The sequence below is a fragment of the Eptesicus fuscus genome, chromosome 6 (assembly GCF_027574615.1).
Source record: "Eptesicus fuscus isolate TK198812 chromosome 6, DD_ASM_mEF_20220401, whole genome shotgun sequence".
NCBI classification, from domain to species: domain Eukaryota; kingdom Metazoa; phylum Chordata; class Mammalia; order Chiroptera; family Vespertilionidae; genus Eptesicus; species Eptesicus fuscus.
The window spans coordinates 107,448,730-107,468,952 of record NC_072478.1 but is presented as its reverse complement, the minus strand read 5'-3'; the positions used below and the strand labels follow the sequence as shown (position 1 = coordinate 107,468,952).

General features: G+C 66.5%; 2 protein-coding genes across 3 annotated transcripts in view; one reads left to right on the top strand and one right to left on the bottom strand.

Moving 5' to 3' along the window:
• Nucleotides 1-56: 56 nt before the first annotated feature.
• On the top strand, nt 57-11,769 carry BRAT1 (BRCA1 associated ATM activator 1). Of its 2 annotated transcripts, none has more exons than XM_054718248.1 (14): nt 57-129; nt 1,911-2,053; nt 6,111-6,265; nt 6,690-6,837; nt 7,259-7,631; nt 7,862-7,978; nt 8,261-8,352; nt 8,784-8,902; nt 8,978-9,170; nt 9,349-9,422; nt 10,025-10,127; nt 10,227-10,325; nt 10,476-10,651; nt 10,882-11,769. In XM_054718248.1, the coding sequence occupies exons 2-14, from the start codon at nt 1,927-1,929 to the stop codon at nt 11,560-11,562; spliced, it is 2,457 nt and encodes an 818-aa protein (XP_054574223.1). In that variant the 5' UTR covers nt 57-129; nt 1,911-1,926; the 3' UTR covers nt 11,563-11,769. The 2 variants fall into 2 exon arrangements, with proteins under 2 accessions (XP_054574223.1, XP_054574222.1); XM_054718247.1 differs by lacking the exon at nt 57-129 and adding an exon at nt 1,077-1,614.
• Nucleotides 11,770-16,897: 5,128 nt separating this feature from the next.
• The window catches only part of GNA12 (G protein subunit alpha 12), a 40,415-nt gene continuing 37,089 nt past the window's right edge, over nt 16,898-20,223 (bottom strand). Inside the window, exon 4 of the mRNA XM_054718246.1 lies at nt 16,898-19,531. Coding sequence (XP_054574221.1) covers nt 18,962-19,531 — 570 coding nt within the window. The 3' untranslated portion in view covers nt 16,898-18,961. The remainder of the gene's footprint in view (nt 19,532-20,223) is intronic.

The following is a 20,223-nucleotide window of genomic DNA, read 5'->3' as shown; positions in this document are numbered from 1 at the left end:
ACACGCCCCCCGCCCCCCGCCCCCCCGCGGGCGGGCCGACCGGCAGCGCTCCCGGAGGTGCGGGGCGGGGATCCCGGCCTCCGGGCCCTGCAGCCCTCACGGCGTCGCCGTCCTTCCCGCGGGAAGCCTGTGAGCTGGGCGGGGGCGGGAGTGAGCCTGTGCCCGTTCCTCACCCGAGGGGGCGGCCAGAGCGCCGCCTGCAGGCGCTGCAGAGCCGCGAGTTCACGTCGAGGGCGCACTTCGCGCAGCGCCAGCTAAGGGCCCCCCGCCCCCGACTACCGGGCCGGCGACGAGGCGCATCCCGTTCCCCAGAGTCCAGTTCAGGGAGCAACAGGGCGGCTCGCCCCGCTTCACCCAAGCAGTTCTGAGGGCCCGGGGGGGTGAGGACAGGCGGGGTGTGGTCCGACGTGGTTCCCCCATCAAAACGAATGTGTTTAAAGCGCCCTTTTTATTTCACTTTAATGCTGGGAATTCTGCTTTCCGCCTCCGCACACCTGCAGGCCAGGCATGTCCCCCGAAAGGCTGCCGAAACACTGACTGTGCAGAGCAGCCTTGTAGATCCGCGGCCTTGAGGACCGCGGGCCGCTGAGGGCGCCGAGGGCCCAGCTGCGAGGCCAAACGACCGCGGACGCTGCCTCAAGGGTGAAGACGCCCCTTTCGGGCACGTGCTCCACCCCCATTCCAGACCGGAGGTCCCCGCCGGATAGGCCACGCCCCTTCCGGGAATAGGCCCGCCCCTTCCTGGAGCCCCGCCTTCCTGGCGCTAGGCCCGCCGGACGCTCTGGCACGTACCATTGAGTATCCCGTCGGGGGGATGTTCTCGGTAGGGGCGACCGGTTTGGCGCTGGCCTGCCCCCAACGCCTTTCACGTTGACCCTGTTCCCTCACTCTGGCCCTCTGGGCTCTAGAGTGGTCTCGCGGGAGCTCTCGTTGTTCCCATGCCCGCCGTCCCCGTCCTCCCCCCTCCAGGTTTGGCAGGTGGTGCGGTCCGGGGCGGGGCCTGTGGGAGGGGCGGGGCCTGTGGGGCGAGGGCGGGGCCTCGGCGGCGGACGGACCGGGAGTGGGTGAACTGAGCGGAAGGGTTTCGGTCTCCGCGCCGGTCGGAGGGATCGGGACCTCGGGCGAAGGCGGGGAGCCGCCTGGGCTTGGCGTGCGCGGCCCCGGCTGCGTCCCAGCGGCACCGCGGCCGCCGTCCCGCGATCCCTGTGGCCCTACCTGGCTGCCCGGGCCCGGCGCCCGCGGCGGGGTCCACAGGCCTCAGACTGACTCGGAGCTGCGGAGACCTAGCCTCGCTCGGGTGGAGACGGACACCCCGACCCGGGGGACCTCCTGACCCCGACAGACACCGGCCACCCCCCTACCCCACCCCCGCCGCAAAGCCCTCCCTGACCCCGGGCTGTTTATAGGCTACACATTGCACTCGGGGTGCGTGTTCCCGCGTGTACACGAGGGCCCCCCGCCTCGCCCAGGCCCCACACGCAGGTGCACACCGGCTCGGGAGGGACGGCCGTGTGGACACACCGCTGGCCGCAGCGTTTCCGGACTCAGACGCACTCGAGCACTTAGCTGCCCCGGACGTACCCACACCCCATCGCGGGCCCACCTGCGGCCTCGGTGAGCACCATGCTCTTGCCCTCACCAGAGTCCACGGTTGGCAGCGTTGAGCTCCTAAGGCCTCGTGGTTGACACCAGACTGACTCCCTCCCAGCCCCGCGACCAGGAGTCAGGGCCGGCTTGCTCTGGACCTCCATCCAGCTCCCCCCACCCCCAGGCTGAGGCTTTGCATGCATCACCCCAGGGCTGTGATGGTTGTGATCCGCCCGCTGTGTGGCAGTCCTGGGCCCTGAGCAGGCGTGGGGGCTGCTTGCGACTAGGGCTGGTGCGGGCCGGCCCTGACATTTCCTTTGTAGGACCCCCGGCCTCGTCATGGACCCCGAGTGTTCGCAGCTCCTCCCGGCTCTCTGTGCGGCTCTGGCAGACCCCAGGCAGCCCGTGGCCGATGACACCTGCTTGGAGAAGTTGCTGGACTGGTTTAAAACCATCACTGAAGCAGGTAAGGGGCGCTGTTCTTGACTTTCCCCAGAGGCCAGAGGGTGCACAGGGCTCCCCTGTCCTGGAGGAGGGGGTCCCCGTCTGGTCAGTGTCCTTCCTTCATGTCGTGAGGAGCCCCCCTGCTGCTTGGGGACACATCAGGGTGAGGGAGTGATCAGGGAGCGCGAGCTGCAGCTTGAAGTGCTAGGGATTCCAGCCCGGTTCAGGCCTCCGCAGCTCGGTACGTGCTAGGTGGCTGCCGAGGGCGCGGGCACACTCATTTTCCTGTTCTCAATGCTTTTTTTTTTCTTTCTTAAGAAATCGGTTTTGTTTTCTCTCTGATTATGAAAGTAAAACTTTTTAAAAAAATTCTGATTTTTTTCCCCGTTGATTTTTAGAGAAGATTGGAGGGAGGGAGGGGGAGAGAGAAACATCGATGTGGTTGCCTCCTGCACATGCCCAGACCGGGGCTGGGATCAAACCTGCAGCCCAGGCATTCCTTGACCGGGAATCGAACCTGAGACCCTCCCGTGCAAGGCCGACACTCTAACCACTGAGCTCACCAGCCAGGGGCGTAATACATATTCTTTATATAAAACTTCAACCACATGCCCAGCTGGCGGCTCAAGGGTTGAGCATCGACCAATGAACCAGGAGGTCAGGGTTCGATTCCCGGTCAGGGCACATGTCCCGGTTGTGGGCTCGATCCACAGTGTGGGGCGTGCAGGAGGCAGCTGATCAGCGGTTCTCTCTCATCATGGATGTTTCTATCCCTCCCTCTCCCTCTCCCGTCCTCTCTGAAATGAGGAGAGAGATGCCAAAACTTCAACCACACAGCGGAGTAAAGAGGAACATTAAACACCCACCTTTCACTTCCTGCCGGCGCTTTCCGTACACGGAGCCGTGTTTTTCTTGTAAGAACGCGGTCCCACCATAGGACAGTTTGGCGTCTTGGCGTTTCCCTCTTACCTCACAGCAGGCGCTTTCTGCGCGGAGCGGGTGGATTTACTGACTGTCCTTCACTGTGTTCCACCTCATTCCTTCTCCGCTGTGAGGTGATCCTGTCTCTAACGTCTCATGGTTATAAATGGCACCACCATGCTCCGCCATTGGCTTCTGCTCTTTTCCCCCCTCGTCTTTTGCTCTCTTTGGAGGTGAACATCTAGGTCTTCCTTGTTTTCTACTCCACGCGTTCAGGGCCACACGCTTCTCTGAAAGGGCCCCTTCCGCCCGCCCTCCCTGCAGGTCCGCTGGACAGGGCTTTTGTTGTGATTTAGATCCAGGGATGTCATACTTCCCGTGATGATTTTTTCCTTCGGCCACAAACTCCTTAAAAGGGTGTCTTTTAGATTCACAGCGAGGGTTTCCTTCAGTCTCCCCTGTCGGTGCTAATTTATTTCATCGGAGGTAGACGGTGTCTGTCCTTCCCTTTCCGCACTCCTGATGAGGTCTGATGGAGGCGCGTGGCACAGGGACTTTGGCAAATGTTCTGTAGAGCCTGCTGCTCGGTGTTCTGGTGCGCAGAGTCCTCTCTGGGGGCCTTGTTCCTAAGCCACGTTATTACTTACTTATTTAAATATGTCGTTATTGAATTCAGAGGGGAATTCAGAAGGGAAAGACAGGTAGAAACATCCACGATGAGAGAGAATCATCGATTGGCTGCCTCCTGCACGTCCCCTACTGCGGATCAAGCCCACAACCCAGGCATGTGCCCTTAACAAGAATCGAACCCGGGACGCCTCAGTCTGCAGGCTGATGCTCTATCCACTGAGCCACACCGGCCAGGAGTCACATTTAAAGCAATAGTTTTGAGCAGCTTTGTTGAGATGGAGTTGATACGCCATGCAGCTGACCCATGTAAAGTGCACACTCGGGGGCTTTTAGTGCATTTACGGGGCTGTGCAGCCATCGCCACAATCTCATTTTGCAACATTTTATCCCCAAAGAGGCCTGGTTACCCCCCCCCCCCCCCCCCAAGGCCGGCCCTCACTTTTCCCGTGTTCCGTCTACATAGCTCCATGCCTCCATGCCGGTTCCTTAGTTCACGTGTTTGTTGTTCCTGCTCACGTGGCTCGGTTGTTTCTGCGAGGCGTGTAAACACCTTCCACGGAGACTGGGCCCCACACTTTCCTTTGGGAATTCTTTTCCCTTCATGAGCCTTGACGTTGGGAGTGAGCGGGCTCCTGCGGTCCGTCTCCTCTGGAATGGCTTCCCTCTGAAGCCCCGGGTGCTTTTGTGCCGAAGCCGGCTTTTTCCGGTTAGAATTCGCCGCTCAGCCCGGCCGGCCCCATCCACGCCCCGCCATCTCGCGTCCCCAGCGCGCCGGCCGGTGGCTCTCGCTGTGACCGAGCAGCTCTGTTAACACGGCAGGACCTGCTTCATGCGTTCCCTGTGACCTTTGAACCTGTCTTCACCACGTTCCTGTATGTTTTCCTGTGTCTTTGCTCCTTTTTCCTCCTTGTCCTGCCCTCCACGGGACGGATAAAGCTCTCGGTTTTTTCACCCCTTTCTTCCGGCTTTGAAGTTGCGCGTCCCATGCCCATTCCGTAGCGGTCACCTCCCGCGCGCACGGGCGAGCGTGGCCACATAACGAGCATGTCCTCGGGGCGCGGCTGGGTCTTCGTGCGGCGACTCCGGGCAGCACGACCCCTGGGCCCTGGCTGCCTGGTGTTTGGAGTGTCTTATTTTAAATCCCTCCCGCAGCCCACCCTAACCCTAACCCTAACCCTATCCGTAACCCTAACCATAACCCTAACCCTAACCCTAACCCTAACCCTAACCCTAACCCTAACCCTAACCCTAACCCTAACCCTAACCCTAACCCTAACCCTAACCCTATCCCTATCCCTAACCCTATCCCTAACCCTAACTCTAACCCTACCCCTAACCTAACCCTAACCCTAACCCTATCCCTAACCCTATCCCTATCCCTATCCCTAACCCTATCCCTAACCCTAACCCTAACACTAACCCTATCCCTAACCCTAACCCATCCCTAACCCTAACCCTAACCCTATCCCTAACCCTTACCTAACTCTAACCCTAACCCTAACCCTAACCCTATCCCTAACCCTATCCCTATCCCTAACCCTATCCCTAACCCTAACCCTAACCCTATCCCTATCCCTAACCCTAACCCTAACCCTAACCTATCCTAACCCAAACCCTAACCCTATCCCTAACCCTATCCCTATCCCTAACCCTATCCCTATCCCTATCCCTATCCCTAACCCTATCCCTAACCCTAACCCTATCCCTAACCCTAACCCTATCCCTAACCCTAACCCTAACCCTATCCCTAACCCTAACCCTAACCCTATCCCTAACCCTAACCCTAGCCCTAACCCTAACCTAACCCTAACCTAACCCTAACCCTATCCCTAACCCTAACCTAACCCTAACCCTATCCCTAACCCTAACCCTATCCCTATCCCTAACCCTAACCCTAACCCTAACTGTACCCCTTAATGCGGCGGGCGCCTTTACGTTTCCCGCGTGTCCATGGGTCACCCTTCTTGCTGCTCTGCCCCCCTCTTCCTCGCTCTGTCCGTTCCGTCTCCCTGAAGCTCCATGTCCGGAGTCCTCGCTGGGGCCCTCGTTGGGACCCGCCCTCCTCCAAGTTGCCTCCCCGGTCGGTGACCGGCAGGGACCGGGGTAGGTGAGGGCAGAGCTCAGGTGCGGGGTCGGCAGGCGTGGCCGTCCTGTGTGCTCCCGGCATCAGGTTCGCTCAGTGTAACAGGAAAGTGTCCGCTTGAGGCCAGGATGGTCCCCGTGGGAACTGGCACCTCTTTCATGATCAGTGAGACCGAACCCGGTCAGGCTCCGTCAGGCTCCGGCCCGGCACTTCCTGTCTGCGCCCCGGCCTGGGCGGAGGTGCTGGCCTTCTAGTTTGTTCCCTGCGTTGAGTGAAGTGACGGACCTTCGCGGCCGTTGTGGCAAACGTGTCCTCCCGTCAGCCTGCTCCCTCTGAAGGCCCGAGGGCGGGGGAGCTGCCAGCCGGAGAGCAGCCCGCTGGCACGCGTGGCTGTGCGGTGACGGCACGCGTGGCTGTGCGGTGACGGCCCGCGGCCCTTGTCCAGGGTCCAGCCTGCAGCTGCTGCGGGACAGCCCCTGCCTGGTGGAGCTGCTGCTCCAGGCGCTGAAGGCCCCGTGCCTGAGTCCCCGCGTCCTCGCCTTCTCGCTCCGCCTGGCGGGCCTGCTCGCCGCCCAGGAGGACTGCTTCCGGTTCCTGCAGGTGAGCCTTCTCCCCGCAGGTGCATAAAGCGGGGGGCTGTCCCCCACCCCCGGTCTCCGCGGTTCTGCTTGCCTTGTAAAGGGCTGGCGTGGGGCAGGGGACAGCCGGACCCCCGGGCGTGCGGGGGCATCCAGGTGGGGACACCTGGAGGTGGGGGTGCCCTGATGGTCCCCCAGGCTGGGGCCAGGAGGCTTGGAGACCATGGGGGTCCGTAAGCCAGGATGTCACGGGCAGAGGTGCCCCTGGAGGTGACGCTGGGGTGCTGCTCTGGGCGGATTCCTGAGACGAACCAACAGGATCGACCAGCCTTTATTTAGACGGGGCTCCGGGGCCGCCTGCCCCTCCCGGCACAGCTGCCCAGGGCCCCGAGCGGAGCCAGCCGCCTGCCCCGGGCAAGGCCAGGGCCCACTCCTCTCCACTCCAGCAGGGGGAGTTGCTGCCCGGGCTCTTCGGGGAGGCGGGCCCCCTCGGCGGAGCGGCCTGGACGGCGCCCACCGTGCGCAGCGGCTGGGTCCAGGGCCTGCGCTCCCTGGCCCAGCACCCCAGCGCCCTGCACTTCCTGGCCGACCTCGGTGAGTGCCCCCGCCGGCCCGCTGTGGCCTCGCCGTGCCCCTGCTGCGAGGCCCCGGGACCTCCTCACCTGGCCCGGGGGGCGGCGGGAGGCATGTCGGGCTGTGTGAGGAGCCCTGGGGCGACCGGGGGGCTGGAGGCCCCTCGAGAGTGGGAGCGTCCTAGCTCGCGGCTGCGGCCCAGCGGGCGGCTTTGGAACTAAGAGGAGGGATTGGGGCGCTGTGGGTTTAACGCCCGGCAGCAAACGGCGCTGACCCGCCGCCCAGCTCGGGCGCTTGGGCTCCTGAGCAGAGGACGCGGGGGCTCCGCTTGTCCCTCGGCCGTGGGGTCAGGCTCGCCCCGAGGTGCTGCTGCTGCTGAGGGAGCTGCGTGGCGCTGTGGGTCCCCGCGGTCACCCCGTCCCACTGAGCCGTCTCCCCCCAGGTGCCCTGGACACCGTGGTCGCCCTGCAGGGAGACTCCAGCCTGTTCGTGGCCTCGGCGGCCGGGCAGCTCCTGGCGCACATCCTGGGCCTGTCTCTGCGGGGCCAGGCCGAGGGCCCCCCCGGCCCCCGGGTGTGCGACTGGCCGGCCAGTGCCCAGACGATCGTGGGCCACATCGAGGAGTCCCTGTGCTCCCCCGCCGCCCCGCGGGTCACGCAGGCCCTCAACGTCCTGACCACCACGTTCGGGCACTGCCACCGCCCGTGGACGCAGGTCCTCTGGGTGCGGCTGAGTCCCCTGGTGGCCTGCCTGCTCGAGAAGGACCCGGTGCCAGCCGCACACTCGCTGGTGGACCTCCTCCTCAGCGTGGCCCGGTCAGCCCCGGGGGGCAGAGGGGGGCAGAGGGGTGCTGGTTTTCCCGGGAGCCTCAGGATGGCTGATACGCCGGGAGTAGAGGGGCCACCGGTGGGTCTGGACGCCTGCGCCCCTGGGAGGGACCTGCGTCCCCGCTGGGCACGGCAGCCGCGGGCATGGCAGCCGCGCTGGGCCCTGCGTGGCCTCGGGGAGCACCGGACTCACTCGCTTGCCGGGCCCGTCTCTGCAGGTCCCCCGCGCTGAGCTCCGACCGCAGCCTGTGGGAGACGGTGGCGCGGGCTCTGGGCCGCCTGAGGCCCGCACATGCGGGGCCCCTGGCTCTGGGGCTGCTGACCCTGCAGGACTGGTGAGTGCGGCTCCTGCGGGGGCGGGCGGGGCCGGGCGGGGCCTCGCTGTCCACGGTCCGAGCAGCGCTGTCCGGGCGGTGTGGCCAGGCCGTGGGCATTTCCTAGCTGCTCCCTCCGTCCCCGCCCGCCTGGGGCCCGGGTACCTGTCGCGGTGCCTGTGGGAAGCTGCCTCTCAGGGCGTGTCCAGGTGCTGGCCCTGCCCCTCTGCCCACCGGCTGGGCCACTCGAGGCAGCCGCTCGCCTGGGGTGGGAGCAGGGCTCACCGCGCCCTCCGTCCTCAGTCCCCAGGCCCTGAGCACCCAGGCCTTCGCCGTCCTCCTCCAGCCCCTGGCCTGCGTCCTGAAGGCTGCCGCGCAGGCCCCCGCGCCCCCAGGTACCGCTGGGCAGGGCAGACCCCCGTGGGAGGACGCCACCCCAACCAGGGGTGGAGGGCGGGACGGGGCCACCCAGCTCCGCTGCTCCTGTCTTCCCGTCCCCGCCCGAGTCAGTGGGCGCGTGGCCCCCGTGGGCACCACGTGGCCAGAGCAGCCGCCTCGCCCGCCCGGCTGGGCTCCGGGACTTGCCCCTTCAGCCTCCGGACGGGGAGGGGTAGAGAAGGGCCAGGTGTGGGACGGCGGGGCCTCGGCCTGGGAGCCCTGGACCGGGCTCGGGCCCAGCCTGGTCGGCTGCTGTCACCTGACGAGCCCCGGCTTGGAACCTCCCTCCTAGTCGCTGGCGCGGGGGTGGCTGGGGTTGGTGACGGTGGCGAGGCCTGTGCGGCCTGCGGGACGTGCCGCCGACCGGGAGCTGTTTCTGGTCCCACAGGCTTGCCGGCCGGGCCCGAGGGCGACCCGGCGGCGGCGGACACGCTCCTGTCCTCCCGGTCGGCCTGCGTGGCGCTCCTGTGCCAGACCCTGGCCCACCTGGAGCTGCTGCAGCCCCTGGTAGGTGTGGCCCGGCCTGCGTCCCCCGGGCAGCGGGCAGCAGCCCCTGACCCCGCTGACCCCCCGCTCCCGCAGCCCCAGCGCCCTGCGCCCTGGCCCCAGGCGCCCCTGCTGGGCGCCGCGGTGACGGTCCTGCGGTTCTGCAATGGCTCGGCGGTGCCCGCCGCCGGCTCCGACGTGGGGGGCCGCCTCTGTGCCATCCTGGCCGGCTGCGTCCGCGTCCAGCGCGCGGCCCTCGGCTTCCTGGGGGCGCTGTCTGAGGACACAGGTGAGCGAGGGTGCGGCGCGCTCGGCTCGGTTGAGCAGGTCCCACAGGCCGCCCTTCCCTCCCTGCTCAGGACGTCCTGGGCTGTTGTCCTGTGGGGGTCGGGGGACACTCCCTGGGACGGGTCTGGGAGCCCAGGGCGGGCGGGCGGCGGGGGTTCCACCCACCATGTCTGTCCCAGGGCCCCCAGAGCTGGTGACGCAGGTGTTTGCCGTCCTCCTGGATTACCTCCGGAGCCCCGACTCCAGCCCCACGGTACAGGCTGGGGGGCAGGCCTGGGGGGCGGGGGCGGGGCAGAGGTGGGGGGCGCCCTGCAGGCCTCCGACCAGGCCAGTGTGCTTCCCCAGTGAGTTCTAAGGGGCAGGCGGCTGCGGGTTCGGCCGGGCCTGGCTGAATGGGGCGCTGGGAGCTGGGCGGGGAGGGCAGGAGGGGGCTGCGCACGGGTTCTCGCCGGGAGAGGTGGCCCAGAGCCAGGGGGCCCTGCGCCGGTGCCTGGTGTTTGCTGCAGACGCCGTTCTCCTAGCCCCGCGGTTGAGCGGGCCCTGGGGGGGGGCAGTGACTCCCACCCACGCACCGAGCAGCAGTGGGAGTGGGCGAGGCCCCCGCTCCCCGGGGCTTGAGGCAGAGGCGCCTGCTAGTTTCTCGTGTCTTGGGCAGAAATTGCGTTTCCCCAGGAGTGAGGTCCCCAGGAGGCTGCCTCCGCCCTCCCCTCCCCTCGCTCCCCTGGAGGCCCCTTCTGCTTCCAGCCCATCTGACCCCCATGGCGGGGCGGGGCGGGGCACGGGGGGGTGGGGCGGGGGCGCAGGTGGTGGGCGGGGCGGGGCGCTCCCTCCGGCCTGCAGCCCCGCCCTCCCCAGGTTCTGAAGAAGGCCTTCCAGGCCACGCTGCAGTGGCTCCTGAGCGCCCCCGCGCCCCCCGGCTGCTGCGCCCTGGACCCCCCCACCCAGCTGTTCCTCAGAGGTAACCCGGCCTCCCGCAGGGCACACCCGGGAGCCACAGGGCTGGGCGGGGCCGGGAGGGGGCGGGCGCGGGGCCACTCTGACCCCCCTCCCGCCCCAGAGCTTCTCCCTGTGCTGCAGAGGCGCCTGTGCAGCCCCTGCTGGGAGGTGCGGGACTCGGGCCTCGAGTTCCTGACCCAGGTGGTCGGACACTGGGCAGGTGAGTGCGGCGGGGGCGGGCGGGGGGCTGTGGCACCTGCACCGGTCACCCCGGTTGGCTCTGGAGCCTGGACCAGAGAGGCTGCCCGGGGAGAGGGCGAGGCTGCGGGCTCAGCTCGGTCACAGCTGGCTGTGGCGCTCGCACCCTCAGGACAGGCCGGCTTCCGACACGCGCTCCTGGCGTCCGAGGTGCCCGAGCTCGCGCAGCAGCTCCTGCAGGACCCTGAGAGCTACGTCCGAGCCAGCGCCGTGACCGCCGTGGGGCAGCTCTCCAGCCGAGGGCTGCACGCCACCCCCGCCGGCCCTGAGCACCCCGGGGGCCCGCAGGTGGGCGGCGGCAGGGCCTGGGGCAGGGCTCTGTCCAGCACGTCCCGGGTCTCCCCTCAGCTCCCAGCACCCCATTGCGTGGATGCGGTCACCCCCCTCCCGTGACAGATGAGCACGTACAGGGCGAGGGGCACGTGCTTCGCCTGAGGCCTGTGGGCGGGTTTGGGGGCTCTCGCTGCACCCCGCGGTGGGCACTCACCCTCCGCCCGCCCGCACCCTCCCGTCCGCAGAAGAGCCTGCTCCTGGAGCTGCTGCACGTGCTGGCCACCGACGCGGAGGGCTTCCCCCGCCGGGCCGCCATGCAGGTCTTCACCCAGTGGCTGCGGGACGGCCACGCCGAGGCGGCCGAGGACACGGAGCGCTTCGTGGCCAGGGTGCTCCAGGCGGCGAGCCGGGACCTGGACTGGGAGGTCCGGGCCCAGGGTCTGGAGCTGGCGCGGGTGTTCCTGGAGCAGACGCTGGGCCCTCACGCCGAGGCCGCCCCGGAGGCCGCCGCCCCGGCCCGCGTGGCCCAGGCCCTGCGCGCCGCCTGCCGCGTGCAGCTCGTGGAGTTCGCCTTGCGCGCCCTGTTTGACTACGACCGGCCCGTGGCCCGGAAGTCCTGTGACCTCCTCCTCTTCCTGCGGGACCAGGCCGCCCCCGGGGACGGCGTGCAGGAGGCGGGGGGCAGCCCCGACGTGGCCCCCGTGGAGGCCGCCCTGCAGAGGTGGCGGGCAGGCGAGCAGGGCCAGCCCCTGGGGCCCCTGGAGCCCGAGGCCGTGCTGGCCGTGCTGCGGTCCATGGACCTGGAGGGCCTCCGGGGGGCGCTGGCCGAGAGCAGTGACCACGTGGAGCGGAACCCCCAGTCGCTCCTGCAGGACATGCTGGCCACCGTGGGCCTCCTGGGGGACAACGAGGCCGACTGCTACTGAGGGCCCGCGGCGACCTCCCTGCCCCCCCCACGACCTCCCTGCCCTGTCCCTCTGCTGCTGGGCCTTGTCCCTCCCTCAGGCCCCGGGCCCCAGCTCGGCTGGCTGCACAGGGACCCTCGGGAGCCAGGCCGGGGGAGACCAGCGGCCAGTCACGTGTTTGGAAGTGTATTAAAGTGGCTTATTTTCTACTAAAAATAAACACCTGTGACAGGCCACCGAGTCCGAGCCGTGTCTGAGACGCCGGCCAGGAGGAGGGGCGAGGAGGGACCTCCCGTGGCAGCCACCGGCCTCTGGCCTGCGGGTCTGCCCTGGGCCCCGGGCCTCTGGGATGACCAAGGGCCCGAGCACCGAGCTCCGCCTGGACGGGGCTGGACCCTGGCTCCTCATGATGGTGGCCCCCGATCCAACCACGGCCGGGCTTCCAGCCGCAACCCCCAGAGTCGCCCTAAGCGTCCAGTGACTCCGAGCTCACGCCTCCCCCAGGCAGGGGGAGCTCCGTGGTCACGTTGACCCACTCTCTGCAATGCTTCTGGAGGGCAGAACTGAGGGACTTTCCCGACTCACTCGCCGAAGCCGGCATCACCCAAACACCACATCCAGACAGAGACGGTCCGAGAAAGCGAGGCCTCTCATGAACTCAGACGTAAAAATCCTCAACAAAATACGGAATCCAACAACGTGTCAGTCGAATTCCCTATCCCGACCAAGTGGGTTTAGCTCAGGCAGGCAAGGCCGGCTCGACCTCGGAACACCGAGGAAGGGGGCCTGGGCGGATCGGGAGTCACGTACGTCACCTACAGTCCCCGGCTCAGACTGGGTCACGTGGCACACCCGACGACGACGACGACGATGGTGCCGAGGCCGAGGGTGCGGGAGGGCGAGCAGTCCGACCACCTGCCCGCCACGCTTCAAGCCGCCTCGTGGTGCCGTTTGCGCGGGGTCGTGGCACCGTCACGTGTCCTGCTCGATGCCACTGAGAAACGCTCCCTGGCTGTGGAGCGGGGCGGGGGAGAGGTGTAACTGACCCATTCCTGCCCTAGGAGCACAGCCCTTCAGGTGTCCAGTTTAAGTTGGGGTGGGTCTTCCGTGTACCCCCATTGGGCAGGTCTGTCCCCTTACTCCCCGAGGTCACTCAGACCACATCCTGGCCATCTGGCCTCACCCAGGGCGCTCAGGGAGAACCGACGGCGGCTGCCGGGGCTGCGCTGGGCAGCAGAAGTCGAGGACAGCCGCTCAGGTCACATGCCCTGAACTCGGCCACCTGCTGGGCCTGAGGAGCTGCCCCTGGCTGCGTCCTGCAGGGGGCGCTCGGCCTGGACGAGGCGGAACCCCGCCCCACCCCAGACCTCGGCCCTGTCTGCCCTGTGGGACCGCGGGGTGCCGAGCCCCGAGGCCTTACTGCATCCTTAGCCTGGAGCCTGGGGCAGGTAGCGCTGGGGAGGAGGAGGGACGAGAGGCGTCTGTCTGTCTGTCCCAGAGGGAGGGCAGCCCCAACAGGCCCCGAGGCAGGCGCTCTGTCCGTCCAGCCCGCGTGGCCGTGCTGCCCTCTGCCGGCGGCGTGAGGCACCGCAGGGCATCCTACCCCCCCCACCCGCCTGGAGTTGTAAAATCTCAGCGCCACCAACCGCTGGAGCCTGCGGTGTGGGCGGAGCCTGCGGGGCCAGGGGGTCACGCCAGTCCCTCCCGCAGCTCCCGTCCAGCCCGAGAACCTGCACACACGCCCCGCTGCGGCCTGATGAAGGGGCAGAGCAGCCAGGCCCGTCGCAGGGACACATCCCCTCCGCCAGCCCTGACGCCCCGATTCCTGGCCTCTGTTTCCCTTTCTCCCCAGGGCCAAAGTCACTTCAGAATCCTTCTGGATCCTTCCTCCCGCCCCAACCAGGCCCTATCCCACCCACCTAAGCCCCGCCCCGCCCAAGTCCCCAGGCCAAGAGCCACGCCCACCAGCCCAAGCCCCGCCCACCCCGCTGAAGCCCCAACCAAGCCCTATCCCACCCACCTAAGCCCCGCCCCGCCCAAGTCCCCAGGATAAGAGCCACGCCCCACCAACCCAAGCCCCGCCCACCCCACTTAAGCCCCAACCAAGCCCTATCCCACCCACCTAAGCCCCGCCTACCCAACTTAAGCCCCGCCCCACCCTCAGCCCCTGCAAACAGGCCGGTGAAGTTAGCCTCGCTGCGGGGGGGTCCCTCGGTTGGGGAGCGCGGGGCAGGGAGGAGGGATGTGGCCTTGCTGATACTGGCCCATGGGACGTCTGATTCAGCCTTTTCTGGGAGGAAATACATCTCCAAAAAGGGCTTAGAGAAAAAACAGGCACACACCGGCTTAGCCACCGGCTCATGTTACAGCTCCGGGTACACACGACACCCCGCCACGTCCAAAGGCCACATGCTCCGGGTGCTCCGGGCGGCGCACACGGAAGGTCCAACACGGGCCACGCAGCGGCTCTGCGGACCCGAGGGGCCGGGCGGCTGCTGGAACCCCTCCCCTGGGAGCGCGGCCACCATCAGCCTCAGTCTAGAAGCGCCCCGCCGGGCGATGCCCTGCTGTGGCCCAGGAGGCCGGCTGGGCTGGGGGCTCCCCGAGGCCGCACAGCTGGGGGCTGCTGAGCAGGCCTGGTTGGCACCGACCCCTGAGCTCTGGGTCTTTCTTAGAGAAGCACCTGGGCAGTCTGAGCAGGAAGGAGACGCCAGGTGGGAGACGCAGCTGGCTCCCGGCGGCCGCTCGGCCCTGCCCGGCCTGGTCCGGAGAGCAGCTGCTGCACCTTCCCCCAGACTCGGGAGGTCCCCGCGGCCAGGTGGGTGGCCAGCCTCGGGCGAAGATGCCAACCTAAACAGGCCCCAGCTGCCGCTCCGAGGCCCTGTGTGCACAGAGAGGGCGCGTCCCGGCAGGAATATTTTTATCCCGGAGGCCGGGAGGAGCAGGGAGGAGCAGGGAGGAGCAGGCTTCCCCGGGCAGGCGCAGGGACCCCGGGGTGGCCTGGGGGCCCGGGAGCCAGCACAGGCCTGGTCCGGGCCACTGTCCCCGCCCTGGCCCACGGGTAACTGGATTAGTCCTGGCTCAGTGGGGCCACGGAACACAGAGGAGCCCACTGCAAGGAAACCAGCTTCTGGCCAGTTTATGGCCCTCGGAACGAAGGCCGGGAAAGCTCAACGCTGGGAACGAGCCAGGAGACCCTCCGCTTCGCCAAGCTGCGCGCGAAGAGCTGCTGAAACCCCGTAAATCAGGGAGAAACGGCCAGCAGCCCCCTGGCCGAGCACCTTGATTAACGAGAACCCGGAATAACAGGTTTATTTTTAGACCAGCTTCTCGGGTAAAGAGGCAAATGAAAACAAGCTCGGGCAGGGGCTATTTTAAAAAGCAGTTTCCAAGAAAGGTCCACTCCGTGTCCACCCAGTTCCCCACTGTGATGAAGGCCAGGACCGGCTCAGCGGAGGCGCCCGAACACAGTGTTCGCCTCCTCGGCCCGAGGAGTGGACCGGAGAGGCCGCAAGGCCGGCTGTGTGCCCCCCAGTCCCCCAGGCTCTCAACCAGCCAACCAGAAACCAAGTCAGCCGGTCCCAGGGGAGGCCATCACCCAAGCACTTTAGTCCACTGTGTCGTGTGGAGCTGGGCCAGGCCTGGCACCCCGGGCTCTCGGCCCGTCCCCTGGGGGCCCCTCGGCCCTCGCAGGCCCTGCCTCCCTGGCTCCTGGACTCCAGACAGCACCCGCATCTCGAATGCATCTCTCCTGCACGCACCCCCCACCCGTACCAGCTTCTGCCCAGAGCACAGCGTCAACGTCCCCTCTCAGCGAGGCCACCTCGGCATCCCTGTGGTTCACGGACATTCTCAGCACCGAGCTGTCCTCACCACCTGTCCATGGTTATGGCCTCCCGCTGGCCCGTGGTCAGTGGGGCCTGGTCCTAACACCTGGGGGCACACTCACCTGCCAACAGGAGGCCAAAGAGAGCGGGAGGAGCCCGGGCGGCCTCGGTGGTCTGAGCCCACGCATCCCTCTCCCCTGCACTGTCTTGTAGCAACAAGGCGACCATCCTCCCGTCCTCACACCTGCTCAGGGAACACCTGTCGGAAGTGGGCGTCGGCTGTAGGCCTCCCTCAGCTCAGCCGGTCGTGGGAGGAGCTGCTGGGGCAGGGGAAGCAGGTGGCCAGGGGGCAGCTGGGCGGGAGGCACCATGGCCATCTCCCTCCACGCCGCTCCCGCCCGTCTGTCAGTGGGGAAACGGCCAGCACGCGACAGCCTCTCGCCCTCGTTCCACAGCGGATCCCGCGCAGCCGGCGGTCACCACTGGGTGCGTCTGGCCACTCCTGCCCATGGGGGGCTGTGCTTGGAGGCCGTGCCAGCCGCTGTGCGGCCGGCCGTTGGCAGGTGGAGCGAAACCTGGTTCTCATCGCAGTGAGCCTGTGAGCAGACGCGCGTCAGCGTCACTGGCTGAATTTTTGGGTCTGAAAACGGAACTTAATGTTGGTTCTGAGTGCTGAGTGGTATTTTTATTTATTTATTTATTTAAAATATATTTTAATGATTTTTTACAGAGAGGAAGGGAGAGGGATAGAGAGTTAGAAACATCGATGGGAGAGAAACATCGATCAGCTGCCTCCTGCACACCCCCTACTGGGGATGTGCCCGCAACCAAGGTACATGCCCTTGACCGGAATCGAACCTGGGACCTTTCAGTCCGCAGGCCGACGCTCTATCCACTGAGCCAAACCGGTTTTGGCCTGAGTGGTATTTTTAAAAATGTATTTTTATTGATTTCAGAGAGGGAGAGAGAGAAACATCCATGATGAGAGAGAATCATCGATTGGCTGCCTCCTGCACGCCCACACTGGGGGTCGAGCCTGCAGCCTGGGCCTGAGCCCTGACTGGGAATCGAACCGTGACCTCCTGGTTTGTAGGTCGATGCTCAGCCCCTGAGCACGCCGCCGGGCTGAGTGGTACTCTCTACTGAGCAGAGAAAAAGTAAGGATTTAGTTTAATCAACACCGAGAGGCTGGAGGCGGTCCAATGGCAAACCAGACGCTCGCAGCCGTGCCAATCCGGTGCGAGGGCCGCCTGGAGCCCACGCGGACACCCCGTCCTAACGCCGCGCTCACCTGCGGGGGTGACTGTCCCCCCGGGGGTCACGGCCACGCTGAGGATCCTGCCTCCAGATCGGTGCCTGCTCAGGGAGTTAATAACCCGACTCGTAAGGAAGAAATGCGCTGGAGTGCGATCATCGCAGCGCTGTCGCTCAGCACCTGGAACAACTCTACAGACTGAGCAGCTAAAACACTTCAGCAACCCCACGTGTTCTTACGTGTACAGTGTGAGCGGGAGAAACGGAGAAGCGCGTCTTATTTGAGGAAGTTTATTGTTACATTTTTGCAATAATAGATGAGGCACCACTACCTCCTGCTCCTCCATCTCAATACAAAAGACAATAATCAAGGGTGACAGTGAAATTAAGATAAAAAATTACAAAAGCCGAGGCTTCAGAAACAAGAAGGACTAGTCTATGTGTAGAAAGTTGTAAATGGTTTAGTTCAGCCTCACAAACTGTAACTCTTCTCCGGTTAGGCGCCCCCAGGACTTAGAGCAGCGCCGGGACACCCTCCTCGGCCGGGGACGCCCGGGCTCGGCGAGAAGCCCACAGGGGTGAGGGGTGGCCGAGCTGGTCGGGGTCCTGGCCTCCGGGCCATCCCGCCACGCTCAACGCGGTCACAGTCCTCACACTCACGTGGAAGTGAGCGAGCAAACGGGTCAGCCTGACTACAGGCAAAGCGCTCAGGGCCCCAGGGGCCCAGCCGGGACCCAGCAGCCTCTCCTGAGCCCCGTTTCCCGGTCGGGAGGTCCAGCCCGCTCCGCACACCCGAGACCCGGCGCCCCCGTCACCGAAGGCGACCGTGACCTCAGAACCGCCTGCCTGAGCCGCCCTGTGCCCTCCCCTCCAGGCCACACGGCCGGGCCTGTGCCCTCCCCTCCAGGCCACACGGCCGGGCCTGGGCCACAGCCTCGGCTCGTGGAGAGCCACAGGGGGCGGCACCCAATCAGCAACTTCTTTCTAACCAGAGCCGACCCTCGGCACACGCACCGGGGACTCTCACGCTGTGCGTCTCCTCGCTAAACACGGTGACAAGGTGACTCGGGAGTGGGCGTCCTCCCTTCCCTCTGGGTCAGCCCCTGCCACAGACTCACGTGTGCCGGGCCTGCTGACATGGAGCCGAGGGAGGCGCCAAGGGACACCGGAGGGGCCCAGGGCGGCCTGAGGACCGGGCCCGGGGTGTGGCTAGGCCAGTGAGTTCTGGTGCTGGTGAGAGAGGAAGCTCTTTCCTTCTCTCTCAAGTGCTAGGCGAGCCCGACCCCCGAGAACCACATGGAGTGGCCCGCAGCGGGCAGTGGAATGCAATGCACTGAACAGTGTGGCACCTGCCGGGGTGGGCCTCCACCGGGCCCGCGAGCACCCTGAGCTGGGAGCACGTGCTGTGTGGAATTCTAGAGGCGGAGCCTGGACAGGACCCGGATGGAGGGCGGCCTGGCAAGGGACCGGCTGTAAGAGGCACTGGGGTGGTGGCAGTCTGCAGGACCCAGGTGGTGCGGGGTCGGGGCTTCCTGAAGGTCAGTGTCTGCGGTGCACAGGCCGCCTGCTGGACACGGGCTGTGCTAACCCTGCAGCTCCCAGACGCCGCGGACAGGAAGCCGGGGCTGCGCCACAGCGGCCACCTGCAGGCACGAGGCGACGCAGAGGAGCAGCCACCTACAAGGCTGGCGGGTGTGTCTTCGCGGGGGGAGAGGGGGGCAGGGCAGGGCGGTCAGCGTAATAAGCACCGCCGAGTGCTACGTGGAGGGACGTGCCCTGTCCATGCGGCGGGGAAGGTGACAGGCAGGAGGCAGCGCCCCAGGCATTAAGGCACGACACGCCAGGAGCCCCCCCCCCCGCCCAGGCTGGGCCCTGGGCTCCGTCTCACAGCCTGGGGGCTCCGGGACGTGGCACAGGAGTTTTAAAAGGCAACGTGTTCCCTCTGGGAGGGGCACCGAGACCCCGCGGCGGCCGCACTGGCCTGCGTCTGTGCACTGGGTCGCCTACACCTACGGCGAGGCAGGGCTCTGGGTTAGTGGCAGGAAGACCTGCGGGTTAGAGGGAGCCGGGCAGGCCGGCGCTCGGTGCTGGTGTTAGAGAACGCGCACGCACATGCGCGCACACATGCACACGGACACACACCTGGGCACACGCCGGCATGCACACGGCGCTTCTGTAGAAAGCCACGCCACTCGACAGCAGTCCCACCAGCTGCCGCCGGCGTCTCAGTAGTGTACCTCCCCAGGATTCAGTAGCTCATCGCAGCCCCGTCCTCCGCCCGCGTGGCCGCTCCCGCAGGTGCTGGCGGCGCTGCGCGGGGCGGAGGGCGGGCCGGGCCCTCACTGCAGCATGATGTCCTTGAGGTTCTCCTGCAGGATCGTGTCCTTGACGGCGTGGAACACGAAGCGGATGTTCTCCGTGTCGATGGCCGTGGTGAAGTGGTGGAAGAGCGCCTTGCTGCGGTTCCGGCGCCGGCGGTCGAAGCACTGCACCAGGTAGCGCTGCACGTCCTCCAGCCGGTGCGGGTCGCCGCGGAAGTCGGGGAAGTGCTTGCTGATGGCGACGCTGCGCACCTTCTCCACCAGCAGGTCCGTCTTGTTGAGGAAGAGGATGATGGACACGTTGACGAAGAGCTTGTTGTTGACGATGGTCTCGAAGATGTTCATGGACTCCAGCAGCCGGTTGGTGCGCCGGTCCTCCATGAGCACCTGGTCGTACTCGCTGGAGGACACCATGAACAGGATGGACGTGATCCCGTCGAAGCACTGGAACCACTTCTGGCGCTGGGACCGCTGGCCGCCCACGTCCACCATCTTGAAGGGGATCTTCTTGATCACGAAGTCGTGCTCCACGATGCCCTTGGTGGCCTTCCTGGCCAGCAGGATGTCCTGCTTGCTGGGGAAGTAGTTCTGCAAGACAGGGCGGAGCTCAGAGGGGACGGGGGAGAGGGGAGCTTAGAGAGGGCGCGCGGCGGGGGGAGTGGGGCGGAGAGCCGGGAGAGGGCGGTGGGGGGCGGGGGGGGGGGGGGGGGGGCGGGGGAGAGCCAGGAGAGGGGAACGGGCCGGGGAGGAGAGACAGTCAAGGGGCTCCTGAGAAGTCGAACCAAATACCGAAGGCCCCGCCGCTGGTAGAAGCGAGCGGTGCCGGGACAGCGGGCTGGGGGCTGCTTCAGCCCGAGGGAGTCACGGGGGGTGTGGGGTGGGGGGTCAGGCACCCGGGCCCTCACGCTCCGGGAAACACCTGCCCTCTGTCTTCGCCGCAGGAACAGCCGTATGTGTTTGTTTCTGCGCCGCGGCTGCCCGTTACTCCCCTAATGCCCGGAGCACATGCACCCCGGCCGCGCCAGGAGCCGGTGGGACGCAGGTCTCCGCACGTCCCAGGGGCTTCTTGGAGGGAGAGCTTCAAGTCTTCAGCCCCAGGCAGGCAGGTGGGCGTGGGAAGTCTCAGAGCCCCAAGTCACCCCTTTGCGACCCACGTGACCCCCACGTGGGTGCTCAGGAGCAGTCTCCCCAAACCCACAGGGACAGCAACGCCTCAGGACCAGCCACCCATGCGCAGGGCAGACGGGACCCGCTGCAGGTGGAGGGAGAACCCGCAGGGG